The sequence below is a fragment of the Rana temporaria genome, chromosome 12 (assembly GCF_905171775.1).
Source record: "Rana temporaria chromosome 12, aRanTem1.1, whole genome shotgun sequence".
NCBI lineage: Eukaryota > Metazoa > Chordata > Amphibia > Anura > Ranidae > Rana > Rana temporaria.
In genome coordinates, this window is record NC_053500.1 from 91,134,107 (window position 1) to 91,161,296 (window position 27,190).

Below are 27,190 nucleotides of genomic sequence, written 5' to 3' on the forward strand. Positions count from 1 at the left end.
ACATGAGTTACTCCATGTGTCAACACTGCTGCATACCTAAATAGGGATTTTGGCAATACCAGTTTTCCTTCAGGTGATATGTAAATGTTATCTATCATTGTGCAACCTTTTGTTTTCCAATATTGTTTCTCCCCGTGGGGTGCATTCTGCTGCACATCAGTAAGGACTGTATGATCTATATCTGATTTCCAGTTCTGTCATTATTTGATGTGTTTCTTGTGCCGCTATTTTAGTCACTTCATCTGCCATTTTATTTCCCTCCGAGATGGGGTCTGTATGTTTTGTGTGTGCTTGACATTTGCATATTGCATGCTCTTTTGGTAACTGTATTGCAATGAAGTCCGTGTGTGAAATTGGCTTACCACTAGAGGTCACCCTGTTTTTCCATTGTTGTGCAAAAACATGTACAATTGAAAATGCATATTGACTATCTGTGTATATGGTTACAGATTTTCCTTTTGTAATTATGCATGCTCTTGTCAGTGCTACAAGTTCTGCTACTTGTGCTGAATAATGTTTTGGTAATGGCCTGGCTTCCAAGATTTCATCCTGTGTCACTACTGCGTATCCGGTTACATTTGTGCCATCTGGATTTTTTTTATACTGGAGCCATCAAGAAAAAGCGTCATGTCAGGATTATATAACGGTACATCTTTCAAATCACTTTGTGGCAGTACCCTTTCAGCGATGGCAGCAGTACAGTTATGTTTATGGCCATCAGTAGGGAGCGGTAGCAGTGTGGATGGATTTAATGTAGTACACCTGTATTGTTAAGTGAGGTTCTGTCAAGAGTATTGTCATTGGCTCAAATGTGATATCTTTTGTTGTAAAAGAATAACAGATACTGCATGAGGTACTTTGAGTGTCAGTGGGTGATATAGTACTATAGATGCTGAGGCCTTAACTGCTTTGGCTGCAGCTACCACTGCCTGTACACAGGGTGGAAGTGCTCTAGTTACACTGTCTAGTTTTGTAGAATAGTAAGCAATTGGCCTCTGGCGCTCACCTTGTGACTGTGTAAGTACTGATGTCATGTGACCTTCCCTTAAATCTACTGTTTGTTCGAAAGGTTTGTCATAGTCCATTAAGGCTAGCACTGATGAACTAGAAAGGACTTGTTTTAGGTCAGTAAAGGATATCCCTGTTTCCTTACTCCATTTTATAGCATCCTGTGGGGCCATGGGGTTACCATGCAAGGCATGGGCCAACGGGGCGGTCAATATTGAATACCCTGGGATCCAAACCCTACACAAATCCCTCATGCCCAAAAAATACATCATTTGTTTTGTTTGGTCTTTGGTGTCGGCACCTGTAGGAGGATTCAAATTCTCGCTTCATCCAGGTGCCAACCTTCTTTTGAGATATTATACCCCAAGTATTTGACCTGCTGTTGTCAAAACTAGAGTTTTAGTTTTATTTACCTTATGCCCTTGATCATGGAGAAAATACAACAGAGCCATTGTACCAGTCATACAAACCTCCTCTGAGGGAGACGCCACTAGAGTGTCTACATAGAGGAGGAGCTGGCTTCCCCCTAGGGGCACACATTGAGCCAAGTTTGAGGACATTGCCTGTGAAAAGATGGTGGGGGACTCACAATAGCTCTGGGGCAACCTGGTGGAGGTATATCAAAGAGGGGTGTTACAGGAGCTATCAGGACACGGAATAATCACCCCTGTTGTAAAATGTATCTATTACAGAGGCTATACCCTCCTCTGCTTCTTTCTATGGGACTCCTCTGTTTCCGCCTTGGTGGTGTACTCCCTCTACATCCTCATCTCCTTCAACACTTTGCACAAAAACCTTTACTTTAAAAAAAAAAAAATTCATTGTTTTCAGATACTTCTCTGAATGTTTAGCATATTGTAAGACTCTAAAACTGATGCAGTTCGGTACGTAACCATGTTTTTAACAATGTAATCTTTATGATCCTGTTTTAATTAATTTACAAAGCAAATTTTTTGCCATTGCTGATATGCACTATTCACATCCTCAGCTTCGGGGATCCTGGAGAACACTTTAAAAACCTCTTGTAGTTTATTTAGGTAGTCACTGACACTCTCCTTGTCTTCTTGTACTGTCATATTTATTTTCTGCCAATCAGTCCGTTGTAGCCATCTAATCTGGCATCTATTCAGTAATGCAGTCAACCTGTTTCCTAAGTCTGGGCTATCTGGAGGTAATGGATCTCTTCGCCCCTGTCCGTCTGCTAGGCCGCAAGGGTCCCAATTCCCCTTTACGGAAGCCCAATCTGATCCCAGTACTCTCCTCAGGGCTCTCTCTACCTCCACCCCGTTCAACTTGTAACTGTTCCGTAATCCTTGTCCTTAATCCTCTATGTTTTCAATAAATTCCGCTGGACCTAATTTTGGATTTTTGATGTGTTCTGTAGCCTTTTGTATGTCCTTCTCAGTCCATGGCCTGAAAACAGTCATTGTCAGGGGATGCTGTCCTCCCAACCCATCAGCTGTCCTCCCCTGGGTTTGGGAACTTCTATCAAGGGTATACTTCACCATACCTAATAGGAGGTTTACTTGATCTCTTCGCTCCTGCTGGGGCACCTAGTGCATAGGTTATGGCGTCAGTTAAAGTTTCAAGGATTGATCTGTTCAACTCTGAGATTATGCTGCTATCTGGAGAGTTTAAGGAAGTAGGGTTAGGGTCTTGGTTCAGAGGCGGTTCCTCTGACAGGGGTGATGTCACAGGGAGGGTGGTACTCTGGGCAGTGGCTTGCACCTGAGGGGGAGGACCATTATAAGGAGGTGGTCTCTGGGTGCTTACAAATGAAATCATCCTCTTTGTCCACTAGGGGAAGTTGGGCTTGGCATTTTTCTTTTGTTCTTCTAGCATGTTCAAGCAGCATGCCCCATTTCTAACTCACACCTTCTCTGATCTTAACAATTTAAGCTTATCCACCAAATTCTGGCAACCTTTTACAGTTACATTATTCTTAAAACCAAATTTTCTTTCCCAATTAGCACAGTATCTCACAAATTTAGGGTCTTTGTTATGCATACATTTCTTATCTCCTTCTAATGGTGCATTAGAAACACAACAGCAACACACACAATACATTCCTTTACAGAAATTATTCCCCATGGTGCTCTGTTCTTTTGCTTCAGTGTTGAGTTTAGAATACAAGACTGGTAATTCTAATCTCAAAACCCCACCAATCTATATAAAACAACAAAGTCTAAATTCCCCAAACAGGAAACCTATGTATATATATATATATATATATATATATATTTTTTTTTTTTCTATAACATTACCACCCCCTCTCTTTTTTCTTTTTTAGAAGCACAGTTTGTTTAAAACAAACACAGACAAAAACAAACAAACAGACAAAACAAAACAAAAAAAAGAAGAGAGAAAAAAAAAATGACCTGGGTCTGAATTCACGCGTGCACCCATACAAAAAGGAAGTGCACTTAGCTTAGGATAGGCGGACAAGTCCTTAACAATACAAATGTCTGAGGGGGGTGAGCCTTAACTACAAGATTGCAGACACGTGAAACATATAACTGCCTTAACAGGAAAGTTCACTGTCGTTAGCATTAATTGGGCTTTCCAATAATTTGTAAAACACTGGGGTAGCAATCCTGGAGCCACGATAACAATAAGAATACAAGGAAAATCCAAAAAATATCAAAACACCCCACACTATGGGAAATAAAAAAAATGTTTAAAACCGTCTATGCAGCACTGTTCAAAATTTTTTTTTTTTGTAAAGTTTAGCCATTTGAAAAAGAGAGACGAGAATGGTACTACACCACCTATTATAGAAAAAGAACGTGATCACCAATATGAAAGTACTTTTAGCGCTTAAATTTGTCGGGTTCGCAACCTTCGACATTCGGTATACCCTTCAAATCTTTTTTTTATCTGTCCTGGACAGCAGGCGACGTCTATTTTAACGCAGGCAACGCCCCCAAATGCCTGTGACATCGGACTATTAAGATCTCATACAATCAATCCCAATGTCTGTTATTACAACTCATCTATAACTCATAACCAGAATTAAGCAGAAAAAAGAATAGACTTAGAGAAAAAAAAATTAAAAAGTAATTAAAGTCAGTCTTACCTCCCAAACACACTAGAAGGACTGCGATCACGGCAGGTTCGGAAACCAGATGGTTGAACCCGGGTCCTGTAGCAATCGGCCCCTATTTGACCCACTAATGTTAAGTGGGGGGACTTATTTTCTCAGTGAGTTTTGAGATCCGATACTCACCGATTTCTGATCGATCAGAACCATTGGACCCGAGCTTCATGCATTGGTGCGGCTGGAAGGACCAAAATGTTAGGATAATTCTCCCCCCTGGGATCAGTCAAACTTCAAGTGTTCGAGAAGCAAGATAATTTATTTCAAATGTACCGGTACAGATGGATGAGATCTTCATGCTGAGAAGAAAGCAGAAGTCACATACAGACACGAGGTGTGTAACCTTCTTTATAGAGTCAACAGGAAAATACCATTGGCTAAAAGATCACTGGTGGCTCATGACGCAAAAAGTTTTACTGCCAATCACAGTGCCTCTTTACAACTCTTAGCAAAGTTTGATTTAAGGAAGTAAAACAAACAATAGAACTAGACAAGCTAAAGCAACGTGTCTTTTTAGAAGCCATTACAGAAACTGGACTCCATTTTACATTCTTATAAATAGTCACACAATGCACATAGAAAACTTTTCCAACACTGGGTGTGATCATAGACACAACCCAAAGCAGGGTATTCCTGCCAGAGCCAAAGACACAATCTCTAAAAGACCTGATCCACAAGGTCAGGACAAAGAGGGGCCGTCTATTTGCCTTTGCATGAGGCTATTAGGCAAGATGGTGGCTCATCGAGGCTATCCCTTATGCCCAGTTTCATTTGAGACTACTTCAAAGCCGGTATCCTACTGCCTGGAACTAAAAGATCCAAGCTCTGGATTTACCCATGCACTTGTCTCTACAAGTGCGCCAAAGCTTCAACTGGTGGCTAAAGATCGAAAACCTGCGGAAAGGAAGATCATTCCTCCCAGTCTCCTGGAAGGTGGTGTCTACGGATTCCAGCCTATCGGGCTGGGGAGCAGTGTTCGAAGAAGGCTCAGCCCAGGGAACCTGGGCCAAGACCGAAGAGAGTCTGCCCATCAACATACTGGAGATCGGGGAATAAATCTAGCCCTCAAAACCTGGACATACAGGTTACACTGCCACCCTGTCAGGATTCAATCGACAATGCTACTGCAGTAGCTTACATCAACTCACCAAGGAGGTACACGCAGTCAGGGTGCTCAGAAGGTGGTGAATCTAATTTTGGCATGGGCAGAAGAGCAGGTTCCTTGTCTTTCTGCAATCTTCATCCCAGGGGTAGAAAACTGGCAAGCGGACTATCTGAGTCGCCAGCAGCTATCACCAGGAGAGTGGTCTCTCCACCCCAATATCTTTCAGGCCATCTGCCAGAGATGGGGGACCCCGGATGTAGACCTGCTAGCATCCAGGTTCAACAAGAGGTTGGACAACTTTATGTCCAGGACGAGTGATCCGCTAGCCTACGGAACGGATGCTCTAATAACACCTTGGAATCAGTTCACACTGATCTATGTATTCCCTCTGATCCCTCTCTTACAGAGACTACCAGAGGGAATACCAGTAATCCTAGTGGCCCCAAATTGGCCCAGGAGGCCTTGGTATGCCGAAATCATAAAGATGGCGGTAGGAAGGCCCTGGAAGCTTCCGCTTCAACACGACCTGCTGTCTCAAGGTCCAGTGCTCCATCCTTCCTTACGAAAGCTAAACTTCACGGCCTGGCTGCTGAGACCCACATCTTGGAAAAAAGAGGGGTCTCTGGTCGAGCTCTTTCTACGCTCATTAATGCTAGAAAACCACTCTCCGGACTTATCTATTATAGAGTCTGGAAAGCATATGTTTCTATGGTGTGAATCCAGAGGATGGAATCCTCAAAGATATGAAATAATCAGAATTCTTGCATTTTGGCAGTTAGGAGTGGATATGAAAATTTAGCCCTTAGTACATCAAGGTCAAATATCAGCTCTAGCAGTCTTCTTTCAAAGACCACTGGCATTTCATTCCCTAGTCCGGGCATTTATTCAAGGGGTACTGCGGATCAATCCGACAGTCAAGTCTCCCTTGTGCCCCTAGGATCTGGAATTTAGTATTGTCAGGGTTGCAGAAGCAACCATTTGAACCTATTCGCCACATTCCGTGATTTCTTGTAAGCAGGAAATTGGCATTTTTGATGGCTGGTATCTGAAATAGCATCTCTTTTGTGTAAGAGCCTTATTTAATTTGTCACAAAGACAAAATGTATTACTCACCCCATCCGGCCTTTTTACCTAAGGTGGTGTCTGCTTTTCATTTAAATCAGGACATTGTTCTCCCTTCTTTTTTTCCGGATCCGCGGACAGCGGAGGAAAAATGATGCACTCTCTCGATCTAGTAAGAGCAGTAAAGGTGTATCTGCAGGCAACCGCTCAGATACTTAAGACAAATGTTTTTGTTTATTTTGCCAGATGGACCCAAGAAGGACCAAGCGGCATCAAAACACAATTTTTAAGTGGATTCGACAAGTAATTATTCAAGCTTATGGTTTTAAAGGGACAGGACTCCTCCTTTTTCTGTTAAGGCGCACTCTCCCAGGGCGATAGGTGCTTCATGGGCAGTGCTTCACCAGGTTTCGATGACTCCGATCTGTAAAGCTGCAACTTGGTCTTCAGTCCACACATTTTCCAATTCTATCAAATAGATGTGAACGGACATAAGGATGCGCCTTCGGGCAAAGTGTGCTGCAGGCAGCAGTTTAGGTCTTCTTGTCCGCAAGCGGGCCTGCTTGATCTGTGTCTCCCACCCTTCATATTGAGCATTGCTCTGGGACGGCCCATTATGTAATGGCTCTGTGTTCAGCTGGTGTACGATAAAGAAAAAGGGATTTTTATAACGGCTTACCTGTAAAATCCTTTTCTAGGAGTACACACGGGACACAGAGGTCCCCCCCTTCTTATGGGAACCGTTATTGCTTGCTACAAACTGAGGTACTTCCTGATGGGTGGGGTTATATGGAGGGGAACTGTCTTTAATTGGTTGTGCCAGTGTCCAATCACCGCTGGTGATCCTTAACCCATTATGTAATGGCTCTGTGTCCCGTTGTGTACTCCAAGAAAAGGATTTTACAGGTAAGCCGTTATAAAAAAATCCCTTTTTTGCCAAGATGCTCGGGGGGGGGTGTTGAACACCCCTGACCCCCCCTTATCGAATTCCCTGGACCATCTGTCTGGAATTAACAACCATTCCACGTTCAAAGTCACCTTAAAGGGGTTGTAAAGGTTCCTTTTTAAAAATAAAAAATAAAATAACAAACATACCATACTGTGCGGCTCGTTTTGCACAGAGTGGCCCCGATCCTCGTCTTCTGGGGTCCCTTGGCGGCTATCTCGGCTCCTCCCTGCATCAGCTAACCCCCCCAGGCAGGTGTAAAAAAATGCTGTAAATTAAGAATGCTCTCAGAACTAGAAGTGTTGACAATACATTATTATCGCTTAACGAAATGTAAGGAAAATTTATTAATTAATCAATAATTGGTGTGGCCACCCTTTACCTCCAAATCTTCTAGGTACTCTTGCACACAGTTTTTGAAGGAAATCGGCAGGTAGGTTGTTCCAAACATCCTGGAGAACTAACCCTCTTTCCCATGTCCATGGCTGGTTAAGAATCCCCAGTGCAGTGCGATCTGGACTGCAATAGATTCATTGAAGCATTCTTGGACCCTGGATGTTTTATCAAAGAGAAACTGTCATAAAAAAATCTTTACATGGAGGACTCTCTATCCTATGTAATGAAAAAAAGTAAATGTTTTTTGTTTTTAGCAACACTGAGCTGTATCAGAGGCTGCACACTTTTTGTCCAGGTTATGTGAGTGTGAATATACCGCTGTGGTCACGTCTTCTATGGACATACATATTGCGCTATGAGCATTTCTCTGTTTTTTGTCCTTTCTTTATGAGCTGATACTCTTGGGTCAGCAGGTGTCATCACTAGTCTGTGGTGTGAAGCGTTGTGGAGGAACCACTGGTTACCATTATCACTCGTGTATACTGACTAGTTGAGATTCATGGATTGTGACTTGTCAATTTCTGCTGCCTGATTTGTATATCGCCTAGATATACATTTACACCACGATTCATCTTATTGTTTATAGAATTATTCACACATTTTTGTTTGCAATTTTACTGCGGAGCTGACTGCGGTGCACACCATAGGGGGAGCATCGCAGACACTGCACGCTGTGATATTCACCCACTGAAACTGCACTTAGAGCTGAGATTAGTGCATCATTACAACACATTACATGTTACATATTGTCGTGCACAGCCAGACAGAGCAAATATTTCTAGCACTAGATCTCTCTGTAAAGCTAAGCCCGATGACCTTTGTATGTTTTTATTTTTTAAAGCATTACCTATGAAAATAGGGTACTGATGTTCTGTCACCATTTCATGGGCACACACAAATTTAGGATTTGACTTGTTGAATATCTATCTATTGTACCTATTTTTTTTACTGATATTTTGTGTTTCCTTGATTGTTTCACTGATGAATTGGAACTACCACTATTTTTTTTCACTAGGGCATCTGCTTTCAGAGAAAATGTTTTGGGTGTTATGTAATCTTCAGGCCTAATTTTTTTTTTAAACTTCTAAACAAAAATGTAAAAATTGCTTTGGCAGTAAAAGGGCATGGCTATGTAAATTCACGCTCTTTTTGTTCTTTCTGTCCTGTGTATCTAGTGTAAGATCTTTGCTTGCATTTTTTTTCATTGCGTACACTCCTACTGGAGGTACACCTGTATGATTCTATAATATTAAAGATCTCTTTGAGAACTTTTTTTCCGTTTTCAATCATTTTTATTAATATTTTGAAAAACGCAAAAAGTAAATGATTACTGTAAAGAGAGCAGAAAACAATCCCATTGGTTTGAATATACAAGAAGAATTGGTAAAAAAATGAGGGGGGGGGGGGAATCATCAGGAGAAGATTTGAGTAAATGGGTTAGGTCTATAATAGGGCCACAGTGTGAACATATGGACATCATAGAAATAAACAAAGAAAATAAGCCTTTGGGCCATGAACAGAGTATATTACAACAAGAACATTGTTGACACTGGGAGGTAGCTGACAGGACTTGGGGTCTGTGTGTGTCGGGGACCTTTTCAACAGGCTTATTTAATCACTTGCCGACCAGCCACATATAGATATGTGGAGGTTGGCTCACCTGCGCAAACTGATGTAACAGTACTTTAATCCTTACATGTAATCTCGTGGGCGCACGGACAATTTAATGTGCACCGGTTGACCCACGATCAAGGTGAGAAGAGGCAGAATGGGGATCCTGCCTATGTAAATAAGGCAGATCCCCATTCTGGCAGGGGAAAAGTCTGAGATCTGCTGTTCCTAGTAATCAGGAACCAAGATCATTGTTGTCCCAGGCAGCCCCAGCCCCCCCCCAGTTAGAACACACCAGGGAACACAGTTAACCCCTTTATCGCCCCTTAGTGTGAACCCCTTCCCTGCCAGTGTCATACATTGACTCAATGCATTTGTGTAGCACTGTTCAATGTAATAATGTCACTCAGTCCCCAAAAATGTGTCACTTGGGATCAGATTGGTTAGCCGCAATGTCATAGTCCTGCTAAATATCGCAGATTGCCTTGCCATTACAGTAAAAAACATTAAAATGCCTCCTCTATGTCCTCTCACAGGGCTCCTGTCCATTGCCAAGCATTTTTTTTAGATGTCAGCCTGTGTAGGCAGGGCCTGGAGGAGCTGCCTGATGCCTGCATCTCCGAAGGATACAGATCATGCTGGCTATGCGAAGTCCCAGGATGTGGCTGGAAACACTCACTGGCGAAAAAAACGGAAGTGAGTATAGGGGAATGTGGATGTGCCCGAGGCATCCCTGGCCGCTGATGGAGCCTTCCACGTGGAGGACCTGGGGTCTGTCCAAGCCCGCCCGTCTTCCTGGCTGGGACAGGTGGGCACAGCTAATTAAGCCATAACACCTGCAAAGGGTTCCTGAGCCTTTAAATGGTCTCTCAGTCTGGTTCCAGTAGGAATCACAATCATGGTAAAGATGCTGATCTGACAGTTGTGCAGAAAACCATCACTTGACACCCCTCCATAAGGAGGGAAAGCCTCAAAAGGTAATTGCAAAAAGAGTTGAATGTTCCCAAATTGCTGTATCAAAGCACATTTTTAGTGCTATGTGGAAAGGAAAAAGTGTGGAAGAAAAAGGTGCACAGGCAGCAGAGATGACCACAGCCTAAGAGGAAAGGGCCCATTCAAAAGTGTTGGGGACTTTCACAAGGAGTGGACTGAGGCTGGAGTCAGTGCATCAAGAACCACCCGCACACAGACAGATCCTGGACATGGCTTCAAATGTCGTATTCCTCTTGTCAAGCCACTCCTGAACAACAAACGTCAGAAGTGTCTTACCTGGGCTAAAGAAAAAAAGACCTGGTCTGTTGCTCAGTGGTCCAAAGTCCTCTTTTCTGATGAGAGCAAATTTTGCATCTCAATTGGAAACCAAGGAGCCAGAGTATGGAGGAAGAATAGAGAGGCACACACTACAAGATGCTTGACGTCTAGTGTGAATGATTCACAGTCTGTGTTTGATTTGGGGAGGCCATGTAATCTGCTGGTCCAGGGGTCAATGCAGCCAGACCAGATTTTGGAGCACTTCATGCTTCCTTCCACAGACGAGCTTTATGGGATGCCTGACTTCATTTTCCATCAGGAATTGGCACCTGATTGAAGCATCCTGGTCTTCCATAATACCTCAGCAGTGCCACAGGCTGATCGCTTCAATGCCACGCTGCATTGAGGCAGTAATTGCTGCAAAAGGGGCCCCAAACCAAGTTCATATGCATGCTTATTACTTTTCAGAGGTCCGATATTGTTCTATGTAAAATCCTTGTTTTATTGATTGCATGTAATATTCTAATTTTTCTGAGATTTTGCATTTTCATGAGCTGTAAGCATAATCATCACAATTATGACAAATCACGGCTTGAACTATCTTGCTTTGCATGTAATGAGTCCATCTCATATATTAGTTTCACCGTTTAAGCTTGCATTAGTGAATAAATGAACTTTTGCACAATATTCCAATTTTTCGAGTTTCACCTGTAATCACAATCACTCTCATGTAATTGCACATGTATGGATCACGAAAACACAGACAGACTGCATCCATGGATAATTTACTCACATGTGTTTGCTGCATGTGCATGGCCACAATTAGATGCAGAAAGCTGGCAGCCTCCTGTATTTCTCCAATCACTTTAGACTCTGCTGATGTAACTTGGTGTTAAGTTTGTGAAGTGACACCTATGATCTTTATTTAAATCCAGTTTATTTGATGGGTGGTTGTCATCTCTCAATGTACTGCTTAACCACACAATATTTACAGTCTGACATATTTGCTGTGTATCGGAGAGTAAAGGTGAAAAGTGTAGTAACCCCCTTTCATTCTTTACTTCAGGACTCTCCGTGAGATGGTAGGACGAGTACTGCACCAGCTGAAGAACCCACTCTACTGAGATAACTTCCCATCTCATCTTCTGCCAGAGGAGTGAGAGCTTCCTGCCATCTCCTTAATCTTTTAAGACTTGCAGAGAATCCCTCTATCTGAAATGCTTAGCATTATGTGAACTCTCTGACACCAAGATCGCACAGAACTGTTAGTTAGCGATTAAGCTTATAACTTTAACTACTATATCTACCTTGTAGCTTCTTTTTATAGGGGTATTGCACGGTCATTTGTTTTAGAAACATGATGGGCCTTCAACAAAATCTAACACATTTTGTGATAAAAAAATAAATTTATTTTTTAACTTATTTCAGGTTCGCCAAGAAGAAACGGACACTTCTAGCCGCGTAGCCTAAAAACCAGAATGACCAGTAATACCAAACAACAGTCTGTTCTGCAAAAGCACTACTACTGCAAAAACCCATACTAAATGCACTAAAAATGAAAAGAAATGTGATCAACAGTGTAACACTAAGAAATTAGACACCTCATTTTTTTATATTACACAAAAATCCCCATGGAAAGTTAATACGTCAAGATTGCACGTGTGCGTGCAAGTCACACTCAAGAACTATAATTAACTGTATAATTAAATTAATTTCAACAATCTTACAAAATAGAATGCAGATGGTCGCCAACTCAATGTTGTAATACCCTGGTTTCACACAGTTCGGCTTTGAAATTGCACTACTTTACAGGGTGAAACTCGAAAAATTAGAATATCGTGCAAAAGTTCATTTATTTCACCAATGAACTTAACCGGTTAAGACCCGGGACCAATATGCAGGTTAACACTTCCCGACGGCCGTACGACTATATACGGCCCGCAGGGTGGCTCTACTTCTCTGGGACGCCGTCTTTTTACGGCCGCCCCTTTCCTCGCTCCCGAGCACGCAGCGGGGAACTTCTGTGCTGGCCGTGTCCCTTGGACACAGCCAATCACAGATCGCCGTGAACGGCCAATCGGAGTGGCTGTTTGGTAGGCGATCTGTGCGGCCAATGAGAGATGATCTCATATGTAAACATATGAGATCATTTCTCATTGCTGGCTCTCACAATGACAGCGTCCTGTCAGGGAGAGAGGAGACCGATCTGTGTCTCTTGTACATAGGCACACAGATCGGTCACCTCCCAGTCACCCCCCCTTCCCCCCACAGTTAGAAACACTATATGGGAATACATTTAACCCCTTCCTCCACCCCCTAGTGTTAAACCCCTCAATGCCAGTCACATTTATACAGTAATTAGTGCATATTTATAGCACTGATTGCAGTATAAATGTGAATGGTGTCAAACGTGTGCGATGTGTCCGCCATAATGTCGCAGTCCCAATAAAAATCGCAGATCGCCGCCATTACTAGTAAAAAAAAAAATAATAATTTTGTCCCCTATTTTGTAGGCGCTATAACTTTTGCGCAAACCAGTCGCTTATTGCGTTATTTTTTTTTTTTTTACCAAAAATATGTAGAAAACTACGTATCGGCCTAACTGAGAAAAACTTTAAAAAAATGGGCTATTTATAGCAACAAGTAAAAAATATTGTATTTTTTTTCAAAATTGTCGCTTTTTTGTTTATAGCGCAAAAATAAAAACCGCAGAGGTGATCAAATACCACCAAAAGAAAGCTCTACTTGTGGGGAAAAAAGGACGTCAATTTTGTTTGGAAGCCACGTAGCACAACCGCGCAATTGTCAGTTAAAGCGACGCAGTGCCGGAAGCTGAAATTTCACCTGGGCACTGCAGTGAAATTTCAGCTTCCGGCACTGCGTCGGTTTAACTGACAATTGCGCGGTTATGCGACGTGGTTCCAAACAAAATTGACCTATGTGCCCAGTAAGCAAGTGGTTAAGGACCTTGCCCCCTTTTTGCGATTCGGCACTGCGTCGCTTTAACTGACAATTGCGCGGTCGTGCGACGTGGCTCCCAAACAAAATTGGCCTTTTTTCCCCCCACAAATAGAGATTTCTTTTGGTGGTATTTGATCACCTCTGTGGTTTTAATTTTTTGCGCTATAAACAAAAATAGAGTGACAATTTTGAAAAAAATGCAATATTTTTTACTTTTTGCTATAATAAATATCTCCAAAAAATATATATACATTTTTTTTTCCTCAGTTTAGGCCGATACGTATTCTTCTACCTATTTTTGGTAAAAAAATATCGCAATAAGCGTTTGATTGGTTTGCGCAAAATTTATAGCATTTACAAAATAGATGATAGTTTTATGGCATTTTTATTAATATTTTTTTTTTTACTACTAATGGCGGTGATCAGCAATTTTTTTTGTGACTGCGACATTATGGCGGACACATTTTTGGGACCATTGTAATTTTCACAGCGAAAAGTGCTATGAAAATGACAATGGCAGTAAAGGGGTTAACCACTAGGGGCGGGGCTGGACGTGTGGACGTCAGTGATCGTTGATCCCTATATCAGGGAACAGACGATCACTGACATTGCCCACAGAGAAAAACAGGGAAGGTTTGTTTACACTCACCGCTCCCTGTTCTTCAGCTCCTGTAACACGATCGAGGGACACGGGTCCTGCGGTCACAGAGCTTTGGACGGGTCGTGAGAGTGCCGACGGGTCTTAAAGGGGACATATATATATACACACACGTCCATGTGCCCAGCCGTGCCATTCTGCATATTCTTCTCATATTACAAGATAGATTCATTACATGCAAAGCAAGATAGTTCAAGCTGTGATTTGTCATAATTGTGATGATTATGGCTTACAGCTCATGAAATCCACAAACTGAGAAAATTTGACTATTACATGCAAATCAATAAAACAAGGATTGTACATAGAACAATATCGGACCTCTGAAAAGTATTAAGCATGCATATGTACTCGATTTGGGTCCCTTATTGCAGCATTACTGCCTCAATGCAGCGTGGCATGGAAGCCATCAGCCTGTGGCACTGCTATTTAAGCATCCGACCAGGATGCTTAAATAGCAGCCTTCAGCTCTTCTGCATTGTTCGGTCTCATGTCTCTCATCTTTCTCTTGGCAATACAACATAGATTCTCTATGGGGTTCAGGTCAGACGAGTTTGCTGGCCAATCAAGCACCGTATCCCACGGTCATCAAACCAGGTTTTGGTGCTTTTGGCCAATCTCCTGGTAGACGGCTGTGTTGACCCTGGACTTGATGAAGCACAGTGGACCAACACCAGCAGATGACATGGCTCCCCAAATCAACGCCGACCTCTGGAAACTTCACACTGGACTTCAAGCATCTTGCAGTGTGTGCCTCTCATTCTTCTCCATACTCTTGGTCCTTGGTTTCCAAATGTGATACATTTGCTCTCATCAGAAAAGGACTTTGGACCACTGAGCAACAGACCAGGTCTGTTTTTCTTTAGCCCAGGTTCTGACGTTGTTTGTTGTTCTGGAGTGGCTTGACAAGAGGAATACGACATTTGAAGCCATGCCCAGGATCCGTCTGTGTGGTGGCTCTTGATGCACTGACTTCAGCCTCAGTCTACTCCTTGTGAAAGTCCCCAACACTTTTGAATAGCCTTTTCCCGACAATCCTCTCCAGGCTGCGGTCATCCTGCTGCTTGTGCACCTTTTTCTTCCACACTTTTCCTTTCCACATAACTTTCTATCAATATGCTTTGATACAGCACTATGGGAACATCAAACTTCTGTTGCAATCTCCTTTTGAGGCTTTCCCTCCTTATGGAGGGTTGTCAATGATGGTTTTCTGCACAACTGTCAGGTCAGCAGTCTTTTCCTATGCTTTTGATTCCTACTGAACCAGACTGAGAGACCATTAAAGGCTCAGGAACCATTTGCAGGTGTTATGGCTTAATTAGCCGATTAGAGTGGGACACTTTGAGCCTAGAATATGGCACCTTTTCACAATATTCTAATTTTCTGAAATTGTGGATTTGGAGTTTTCATGAGCTGTAAGCCATAATCATCACAATTATGACAAATAATGGCTTGAATTATCTTGCTTTGCATGTAATGAGTCTATCTCATATCATAGTTTCACCTTTTAAGTTGCATTAGTGAAATAAATGAACTTTTGCACGATATTCAAATTTTTCAAGTTTCACCTGTGTAGGTTCTAAAATGTGCAGTTGGCTGTGTAAAGCACAAAATAAATATTTTTTCCCCCATTGAGAACAGTGGTGAAATCCACACTTGAGAAAACAACCATTTTATAGCCAGCTTTACACAGCAAATATCTTTAAATGGATACAAATTTGGCCAGCTCAGCAGAGACTGGCTGAATTTCGATCCATCTATGGCCAATCCTGTTTATAATAAGTGGCTGATTCCCCAAGTGAGATGGATAGAGGAATCCTCCCTGCAGTGGTGTTGTATTCTGACAGCAGCGACTGTCAGAATACAGGGGGAAAATTCCTCTATCCACCTTGCTAGTGTGAATGTAGGAATCTGTTCTGTCCGACTGAAAAAACGATCCATCTATATAGCCAGCAGTTGCTGAACTTTTTTAGGCCTCCATTTTAGAGAAAGCTTTTATTTTTTTAGAAATACAACACTCTTGTGATAATTGTTACTGCTTTACATATTTTAATGTAAAAAACATATAAACACTGGAGCAAAGGTAAAGTTATCTTGCTCACTGCAATTCATCATAATTAGCTTTTTACTCTGTGACCATCACAGCTTTTGATTAATGGCCTTTTTATGTCAGCTGAGCCCTTGTTTGCTCAAGATCACAGGACATTGTACAGACTCAGCCAGAAATGGCCGACTCAAAAGCAAGTGTTCATCACAATTTAATTCTCATTCTAGCATGGTTAACCCAAGTTGTTTTGTTCGCTATTGGTAGTTTAAATACTTAAGGACCGCTGCACGACGATATACGTCGTCAGAATGGCACGGCTGGGCACATGGGCGTATATATACGTCCCCTTTAAGAGCCCAGCCGTGGGTCGCGAGCGCACCGGCGCACTCTACCCGAAGCTCCGTGAACGCGCCCGCAGGACCCGATCACCGTAGGTGTCCCGCGAAAGGGTCACCGGAGCTGAAGAACGGGGAGAGGTGAGGTGAGTGTAAACAAACCTTCCCCGTTCTTCTCTGTGGCAATGTCAGTGATCGTCTGTTCCCTGATATAGGGAACGATGATCACTGACGTCACACATCCAACCCCGCCCCCTCTACAGTTAGAAACACGTGAGGTCATACTTAACCCCTACAGCGCCCCCTTTTTGCGATTCGGCACTGCGTCGCTTTAACTGACAATTGCACGGTTGTACGACATGGCTTCCAAACAAAATTGGCGTCTTTTTTCCCACAAATAGAGCTTTCTTTTGGTGGTATTTGATCACCTCTGTGGTTTTTATTTTTTGCACTATAAACAAAAATAGCACAATTGTCATTTTCACAGTAATCAGTGCATTTTTATAGCACTTGTCCCTGGGAAAATGACCAATGGTCCCAAAAATGTGTCCGATGTGTCAGACATAATGTCGCAGTCAAGAAAAAAAAAAGTCTGATTGCCGCCATTAGTAGTAAAAAACTAAATATTAAAAATGTCATAAAACTATCCCCTATTTTGTAAATGCTATAAATTTTGCACAAACCAATCGTTAAACGCTTATTGCGATTTATTTTTACCAAAACTATTTTTATGTAGAAGAATACGTATCGGCCTAAACTGAGGGAAAAAATTGCAATTCAAAATTGTCGCTCTATTTTTGTTTATAGCGCAAAAAATAAAACCGCAGAGGTGATCAAATACCACCAAAAGAAAGCTTGATTTGTGGGGAAAAAAGGACGCCAATTTTGTTTGGAAGCCATGTCGCACGACCTCGCAATTGTCAGTTAAATCAACACAGTGCCGAATCGCAAAAAGGGGAAAGGTCCTTAACCTGCATATTGGTCCGGTGGTTAAGGCTGTATAGCAGGAAAATGTGACGGTCTCTCTCTATGGAGCCGGTTCACATATCTGCGCAGCAAGTCTGGTGTGAATTGCTGGAAAAACGTGTGCCTTTAAGTCTGTTTCAGGTCTGAATTTAGCCTAAAATTCTGTGCGATAGATCTGGAGATGGTGTGAACCCAGCCTTAAACAGAATCTGTCAGGAAGGGATGAACCACTGACCCAACACATTTGGATTTGAAATATTTCTACTCCAGATATGCTTGTTCCAGATCAGTGGAGATTGCAGTTATCACTTGGTCAGACAGGTTTTTTTTTTACTGAAATAAAGGTATTGCTTTTATGTTTTTTGTGCCATATACAGATGCATGCTTTACCTGACACATGTAAGTGGAACAGCAGCATTTAATACCATATTAATAAAACAAACTGCCTCAAATTGATATATGTTACTTTTGCAACCTTCAGACTTAGAATTACCAAGTAGTTTGACCGTTAAACTGTTTGCCATCTATTCCTGTGTGATTATTCTTTGTACATCTGATTTATAATGAATCAATTGTGAATTTCACACAACAACCTCAGATCACTGGTGCTTTGTTTTGTAGTTGGGAAACTTTTGTACATAGCTTCTAAAGTTTAAATTTAAATAATTTTTAATGACCAAATAAAACATTCATGAATTGCAAATGTTTTAACATTTTTATTTACTTACACAAGTCTATATACATCGTTGTGAAATAATATTTACAATATATTGGTCTATAAAATTAATTTCAACAAAATTAGTGGCACTGTGCCTGAATGCCATCTGCTCTAGGTAAGGGGTAAGGTTTATTGGACCCTATGAAAAGCAAAGCCAAGACACTTACCAAATAGAGGTCCATGAGACATCACCAGTACACTTTCATCAGTCACATTTCTGTAGTGCATGCCACACTCCTACGAATGTTTCTCCCAAAAGGCTGGCTTTTCTTTTTTAAATAAATTGCTCTCTGCAACTGAATTTTCCCGATACATCACTTTTTTAATGCCTGGGGGTTTTGAGGATAAAGAAACCCGGAATCTGACTTGGTGAAATCTCCCCTAGCATGTGTTTTTGGGGGTTGGACAAAATATTCAAGAAATATATGTTTATTTGGTTAGTGTGAAACCAAAAAACCCTACATAAATGAGTGTTTAGTAAATTATTCATTCTTAAACTGTGACAAGTTCCTTGCATTAACTAAGTGATACACCTGCATAGCTAACACGCCTTGTCTACTCCAGAACCACTTCTAGGAATTGAGCAGACTCAGATGTCAGTCTTCGCAGTTTATTTTTACAATCTTACCATGCTGATATATATATATATATATAGAATTTAACAAGGTGGAGGGGCCTATGGACATTTTCATGTGCTACCTCATATTCCAAAGTTTTGCAATGTGTCACTTCTGCTGTGTCCCAGACTCTCTTTGTTGTATTACTGCACACAGATACAAGCATTAAGCTGACTACAGCAAAGATTTGCCACAAAACCTGACCAGAAATGCAGTAATAACACTGGACAACATTACAAACAAATAGGCCTCTGATATGCTTTTGGGTAGGCATGGGCCAAATTCAAACAAAGTTATCAGAACATTTTACAAAGTATTATACCACTAAATAAACAAGGGCTCCTAATACTTTCAGACGGATAGCAGCTAGCTCTAGAAATAAACCATCTGAAAGGTTTACCCTTTCATAAAGATAAACACTTTTCATAAAAAAAAAAAATCTAATAAACTATTCTAAGACTTTTTTAATGTCCTGTAGAATTTATTCTAGGCGGTCAGATATCTGGCAGTGTCACATTGAGATCTTCATCTGTTTCAACACCCACTTCTTCCTGCAATAAAATGTCCATTGTTAGGTAGCATGGAAGGGCAAATAGGTTACAACACACTAAATAAAGTAGGAGTTTTTTTTTAAACAAGGAGAAAATTGACTATTCCACCTTTATGGCAATTAAAAAGCAGGAATTATAGGATCAAGGCAGAAAAACAAACACCATACATTAACATTTCCCTATCTTTATTTACAAAAATGCAAGTACAGAAAAACACCAGTTGACCTGCCACAAAGTCCAGTAAGCCTGTCTGGGCTCACAACTTAGTAACATAGGGCCAGATTCACGTATAAATGGGCTACGCTGCGGCGGCGTAACGTATCCCATTTACGTTACACCGCCGCAAGTTTACAGCGTAAGTGCCTGATTCACAAAGCACTTACCTGTAAACTTGCGGCGGCGTATCGTAAATCCGCCCAGGGCAAGCACGCCTAATTCAAATGGGGCGGGGACCATTTAAATTAGGCGTGTTCCCGCGCCGAATGTACTGCGCATGCTCCGTCCCTAAAATTTCCTGACGTACATTGCGCTAAATGGCGTCACAAGGACGTCATTGGTTTCGACGTTAACGTAAATGGCGTCCAGCGCCATTCACGGACGACTTACGCAAACGACGTGAAATTTAAAAATTTGACGCGGGAACGACGGCCATACTTAACATTGGTTAGACCACCTAGAGGGCATGCTTAGTTTTACGCAACGTATCTCTACGGAAACAACGTAAATTTAGAGCGACAAGCAAAGCGGACGTTCGTGAATCGGCGTAACTATTTATTTGCATATTCTACGCCGACCGCAATAGAATTGCCACCTAGCGGCCGGCCTAGAATTGCAGCCTAAGATCCGACGGTGTAAGTCACTTACACCTGTCGGATCTTGGGGCTATCTATGCGTAACCTGATTCTATGAATCAGGCGCATAGATACGACAATCGTATCTCAGAGATACGCCGTTGTATCTCAGAGATACGCCGTCGTATCTCTTTTGTGAATCTGGCCCATAGTTCGTAAGGTTGAATAAAGACAACAGTCCATCCAGTTCAACGTGTGTGTGTGTGTGTGTGTGTAAGAAAATCATTTCCCATATCCCCCTATATTGTTTTTGCCAAGATGCATGTCAAAGAGTCTTTCAAAAACTATCCATACTTCCTGCCGACACCACCGCCAATCCTTACTGCCCTGACAGTAAAAAAAAAAACCTACACACCGTAATGTTAAACCACTTCTCTTCCAGTCTCATTGTGTGGCCCAGTGTCCTCTTACACTTACTGGGACTGAAAAGTTTCATACTTATCACCTGTACCTACAATACTTATTATTTGTATTTTACAATCCTATCTCCTCAAGTGTCTCTTCTCCAGGGAGAATAAATTTAGCGCTCATAGTGGTTTTATACATATTCAGAGGATTGGTGACCAGAACTGGACAGAATACGCCAGATTCGGCCGAACCAGAGTTTTATAAAGTGGCAGAAATTATTCTATTAAGTCTTATCTCTGGAGTAAATTCCCTTTTTAATGCATGGCAATATTCTGCTGGCTTTGGTAGCCCCAGCTTCACACTGGATGCTATTGAGTCTGTCTTCTACTAGAACCTTCTCCATCCTGGAAGCCCCTAGGAATTCTCCCTCTAAAGAGTAAGTTGCATTTATAAATTTAACCCCCCCCCCCCCAATTACCTTACACTTAACGGTATTAAAACGTCATTTGCCATGAAGAAGCCCACTTTAATTTATTCAGGTCCTCTTGTAAAGGTTTCTGTATCCTGCTGCGTTATTGCCCTGCATATTTTTGTGTTGTCAGCAAACACTGAGATCAAGCTATTTATCCCATCCTCTATTTTGTATATGGGAGACCATAGGATATGCACAATATCACTGTAAATTGTAATACTATCCTCTATATCAGGGGTCTCCAAACTATGGCCCTCCAATTGTTCAGGAACTACAATTCCCATCATGGTCATGTCTGAATGTCAGAGTTTTACAATGCCTCATGGGGAGTGCAGTTCCGCAACAGTTTGGCGATCCCCTGCTCTATATCATTTATAAATAAATTAAACATAATTGGTCCCAGGACAAAACCGTGCAGTAACCCACTAACCACTCTAGACCATTCTGAGTATACGTTATTTATCACAACCCTTTGGACACACCCCGTAGCCAGTTTTCTATCCAGGTACATACCCTATGGTCCATTTCTACAGACCTCAGCTTGTAGATTAAGCGTTTGTGGGGAAACTGCATCAAACGCTTTTGCAAAAACCAAATACACCACATCCACTGTTCTACCTTTGTCCAGATGGCAGCTCACTTCCTCGTAGAAGGTTAATAGGTTGGTTTGGCAGGAGCGACCTTTCATAAACCTGTGCCGATTACTGCCAATGATAATATTTTTATCAGCAAATTCTTGGATATGGTCCCTTATCATCCCCTCAAATAGTTTACAAACTACAGACGTTAGACTGACAGGCCTATATAGGTAGATTCACGTAGGGGCGCCTAACTTTAGGGCTACACCGCCGTAAATTAGTTAGGCTAGTAGTGATTCTCAAACCACTTGCCTGCTAATTTTCGGCGGCGTAGCCTAAAACGAGCGGGCGTAAGGGCGCCTAATTCAAATGACTTGGAGGGGGGCGTGTTGTATGGAAATGAGGCTTGACCTCACGTTTTTTGACACTGCGCATGCGCCGGGCGACTACATTTCCCAGTGCGCATTGCGGCTAAGTAGGCCGTACGGGCCTATTGATTTTGACGTGTACGTAAACGACGTAAATCCCGATTCGCGGACGACTTGCGCAAACGACGTAAAAAAATCGAACCTCGCGGCGGGAACGGCGGCCATACTTAACATTGCTATTCCACCTCATAGGTGGAATAACTTTAGGCGGCCTATCCCTTACGGAAACGACGTAATGCGACGGTGTAGGCCTGGCGTACGTTCGTGAATCGGCGTATCCCCTCATTTACATAATCTACGCCGGCCGCAATGGAAGCGCCATCTAGAGGACAACAGAAACATTGCAAGCTAAGATAGAACAGCGCAAGCCGGCCTATCTTAGCTTTGTTTAAGTGTATCTCTGTTTGAGAATACACTTAAACAAACAACGCCGGCGTAGATTCAGAGTTAGGTCGGCTTATCTACTGATAAGCCGGCCTAACTCTTTGTGAATCTACCTAATAGTTCCCAGGAATAGATCTGGCCTTTTTTAAATATTGGTACCACGTGGGCTTTTTGCTAATCGGCTGGTACCAATCCGGTCAGTATGCTGTCCATGAATATTAGGAATTGTGGTCTGACTATAACCTGACTGAGTTTAAGGACTCTCAGTTCCTGGTGATTTATTTATGTTAACAGGTGAACAAAACAGGAAGCGCCACCTAAGTGCAATATGTCAGTCACAATTTATTTGGTTAAAAGGAAATGCACTTACAAACGTGTTTTGTTCCCCGTCTTCCCCTCACAGAGCCGGCTTTCTCTGAGGACAGCTGCCACCTACCATCCTCTCTCCCCCTGTTAAAGGGTTGGTTATCACCATATACCAGTACATGGACTAAAGAACTGTGACTGTGTTTTTTAGATGTATCCTCTGTCCATTTGTTATGCACTAGTCTTTTGCGCTAACAGTTTACCTTATTTATTAATGTTAAGCTTCTTTAAACCTTTCCAGATACTGGCCTCTGTAAGCAGCATGCCACAGGATCTACACTTGTGGCTTACAATACTGTCATGGTCAGTATACCCCTCCTTTTCCTGTGTGAAGATTGAGGAGAAGAAAGCGTTTAGCACAGCTGCCTTCTCCTTGTCATCTGTAAGCACATTCCCTTCCTTAATGGGGCCTGTGTGTTTTGTCCTCGCCTTTTTACTGTTAATATATATATAAAAAAAAAAAAAAATGAATGGGATTAGTTTTACCTTCCTCTGCTATGTCTTTCTCATAGTCATTTTTAGAGGCCCCGATTGCATATTGTTTGAACGCCGACACTGACTCCTCCGCTTTAAACCTTTTTAAAGGCCTTTTCTTGTCCATCACAGAACATTTTACTTTCTCTTATCGTCCATGGACGGACACGGATCCTTAAATCTTGACAAGTGGGTTATGTTCCTGTTCACAGGAGAGGACTAGGCAGAAACATGTTAAAGTAACATGTATTTAATTATCTAACAGAGTTGAACAGCCCCGCCCAGGGGGTGGTCCCTCCGGACATAACCCTCCTCCCTGCAGCCTCATTTTCTTTCTGCCTAGCAAAGAAGGATGTATGGTCCCCTTTGGGCCCAGCGCCCTGAGAACATTTTTATTTTATTTTATTCTTGAAGAATCTTCAACTGTCGGCTGAGAGACAGGCTGGATATATAGATCTCCTCAGTCCGGCCAGCGAGCGTGAGCACACCTTTGCAAAGAGGCTGGGTCTGCCACAATACCCCATGGCTCCTGGGGTGGCCGGTGAGCTTTGGCTCCAGGGTCCACATATGACTGGGCTGTGGTGTTGTCTCACTCACAGTGGACCAGGCCAAAAAGCTACTCCTGTATGCCTGTCAGGAATGCGTCAGTGGGTCCTTGCATGGAAGGGTAAGTACAGTCCTTCCTGCATCGGGGGGTCGGTATGGCTGAGCATTCCTGGGGTTCGGGGGTCCTCCTATCCTCCCTTCCCTGCTCTCTGTCATATTTCCCTCTGCTGCTCTATTGCTACCAGGGTGGACCTGTGGGGGGGGGGGGGGCTCATTTTCCCACCAGGGGACTGTGGGGCCTGTGTATTACTGTGGGGGTGTGTTTGACTCAGAAAGGCCTCATTAGTCCTTCTCATCCACATCACAGCGTTTTGCCGCCATTTTTTGGTAAGCCTGCTGTTATCATTGTGAATTTCCATTGGCGGCCATTTTGTTGTAGTCGCGCAGCTTACTATTGTGGTCGGCCATTTTACTGTGGCTGTTTCCTGCTCTGAGGCATCTGGCGGCCATTTTGGAGTTGGTTTTGGCCTCTAGTGCAGGCTTCTACAGCGTGCAGCACAGATCTCCTCATGATTTTTAGCTTGCAGCTTTTCTCCTCACACACACGCTGTGTTCTGAGGGCAGGCAGCGGCGCTGAACGGTCTCCTCCTGTGGTTGGCGAGTCCCCTGGTTAACCCCTGGTCAGCGCAGCAAGAAGGGTGGGATGGAATGGGTCTCCGAGCGCTGTCTGGATGGAGTCAGTGTTTGGTTCTTCCTCCCCAAACATGCCAGAAGTGGCAGCTGGGGCTCCTGCACCTGCAGTTCATGGACACTTTGTTGGAGTGGCGTGCGGGCATTAGGGGGGGTTGAAAAGTGCCCCCTTGATATCCAGAGGCTCTGTTTTGGCGGTGGTTCTGCGCCGCCTGATTTGGCTGAAATGCTGGTCTGCTGACCAAGCATCCAAAAAAGCCCTGACTGATTTACCCTTCAGGGGTGGGAGGCTTTTTGGTACCTCGCTGGATGACATTATCAAGGATGTCACTGGGGGTAAGAGCATTCTCCTCCCTCAGTCCACCAGGGGAATGGAGCCACGCCATAAGCCAGGTCCTTCGTTCCCCCCTCAGAAGCGGTATTTTCGTCAGTCAGGGCTCAGCTGGGGGACAGAAACGTCCCTGGGTGCGTAAGCCGGCACCCAAACCCGCCAATGCATGAAGCCTTGCCCCCGCCGACTCATGGGTGGCGGGATGGCTTCGCAGGTTCACAGTTCGGTGAACCTCCCTGCTCTCCGACCAGTGGGTCTGCAAGGTGGTCTCTTCGGGGTGCAAAATAGAGTTTCTTTCCTATCGAACAGATTCTTTCCCTCAAGTCTCCCTCTCCTTCTGGCTCGTCGGTCTGCCCTGCTATGGGCAGTGCAGGACTTGCTAAATTGTGGGGTAATTTTACCTGTTCCACAGGATGAGAGGTTTCAGGGATTTAATTGTATGCACTCCATCCGGGGGACTTTCTGGAGTCCTTGGACTTCAAGGACGCATACTTGCATGTCCCAATTTGCACAAGTCACCAGAGGTTTCTGCGCTTTGCGATAGGGCACCAAGGTGCTTGCACCGATCCTAGCTTTGCTGAGACAGCGAGGCATTGCCATTGTGTGCTACTTAGACGACCTTCTTCTGAGAGCAGATTCTGGTTCAGAATTAGAGGTGGATGTGTCTATAGCCAGCCAGACCCTCCAAGAATTTGGGTAAGTGTTAAACATTCAGAAGTCGGTCCTGGTCCCGACTCAGCATTTGGAGTACCTAGGGTTGTTTCTGGACTCCTCTTTCTTCCCCTGGAGATATTGCAGACTCTTCAGTCTGCGGTGAAGCTGTTGGCATCCCGCAAATGGTCGTCTCTCCGTTTTTGCATGCGAGTCCTGGGCTTAGGCCATTAGTGGTGGCCTCATTCGAGGGTGTATCTTATGCCCAGTTCCACACTTGTGTTTTGCAGAAGGAGATCCTGTCCAAATGTAACAAATCTCCTTTGTCTCAGGATCGTCAGATTCAGGTTAGCCACCTAGTCAGGGTCTCTCTGTATTGGTGGCCAAGATCCCCGGCTCGTCGGTCCGGGAAGTAGATTCTTCCCTTCCAGTGGACGGTGATTACGACAGATGCCAGCCTACGGGGTTGGGAGGGTCGATGGACTCTAGTGGAATCCCGTCTGCCGATCAATGTCCTAGAACTCCGGGCGATCAGGCTACGCCTCTCCTCGTGATCGTGGAGGTTGCAATGTCACTCGATCAGGATTTAGTCAGACAACGCCATGGCTGTGGCTTATGTCAACCATCAGGGAAAACTGGCAGGCGGACTACCCGAGTCGCCAAATGCTGGACCAGGGCGTCTGGTCTTTGCACTTGGAGGGGTTTCAACTCCCTTGCAGGAGGTGAGGCTCACAGGGCATGGATCTTCTGGCCTCTCAACCGTACGGTGTCAGGGTTCGTGGCCAGGTCTAGAGATCCCTGTGCAGACGCGTTGGTGGCCCTGTGGGGTCAGTATCGGCTACTTTATGCCTTTCCTCCATTGAAGTTGCTTCCTCGGCTGCTCCACAGAGTGGAGACCGAGGGAATCCCAATGATTATAATCGCTCCAGATTGGCCTCGGAGTCCTTGGTACGCCGATCTGGTGGCGGATGTACCCTGGCGGTTGCCAATGCGGGAGGACCTTCTGTTTTAAGGTCTTATATTCATCCTACTTTACAGTCGCTGGTTTTACCGGCTATTTAAGGCCAGGTCTTAAGAGACTGGGGTCTTTCCGGCTCGGTCATCTCAACCATGCTGAGGGCACGGAAGTCTTCTTTCAGGAAGATCTACCATCGCACCTGGAAGGCCTACATCTCTTTGTGCGAAAAGATGGGGTGGCGTCCATGGACGTATTCGGTGTCCAGGGTCCTGCCGTCATACAGGCCTATGCTCTTAGGGGGCGGGTGACCTTTTCTGGTCACGGCCCTTTTGACCAGGGCAATTGGTGCTTCCTGTTTTTTCCGACATCAAGCGTCTGTCTCACAGGTGCGCAAGGCGGCGACTTGGTCATCCGTTCACAAGGTTGCTGTGAGTGCGTCTTTCGGCCGCAAGGTTTTGCAGGCGGCTGTTTAAAGTTGCAACTCCTCCGTTGGGGAGCTCTGCTTGTTTTGGGGTGAAGTTAAATTGGTTTTACTGATATTGTTCCCATCCCTCGTTTTTGACACCCACTTGTCAAGATTTAAGGAGCTGTGTCCGTCCATGGATGATGAGAGAAAATAGGATTTTTTGTACTCACCTTAAAATTCTTTTCTCTGTCGTCCATGAACGGACACAGCACCCACCCCTCATTTTTTAGGTTTGTACTGCTTGTTACGAACTGAGGCTGCATGCTGCAGGGAAGAGGGTTATGTCCGGAGGGACTGCCCCCTGGGCGTGGCTGTTCAACT

At 43.6% G+C, this 27,190-nt stretch overlaps 1 protein-coding gene across 3 annotated transcripts in view; it reads right to left on the reverse strand.

The window, feature by feature from the left end:
* Positions 1-18,132: 18,132 nt before the first annotated feature.
* LOC120919601 (PSMC3 interacting protein) overlaps positions 18,133-27,190 on the reverse strand; it is a 524,670-nt gene continuing 515,612 nt past the window's right edge. For all 3 annotated transcript variants that reach the window (XM_040331823.1, XM_040331821.1, XM_040331822.1), the window contains one exon: positions 18,133-19,326. In XM_040331823.1, the coding sequence (XP_040187757.1) occupies positions 19,270-19,326 (57 nt within the window). In that variant the 3' untranslated portion in view covers positions 18,133-19,269. The remainder of the gene's footprint in view (positions 19,327-27,190) is intronic.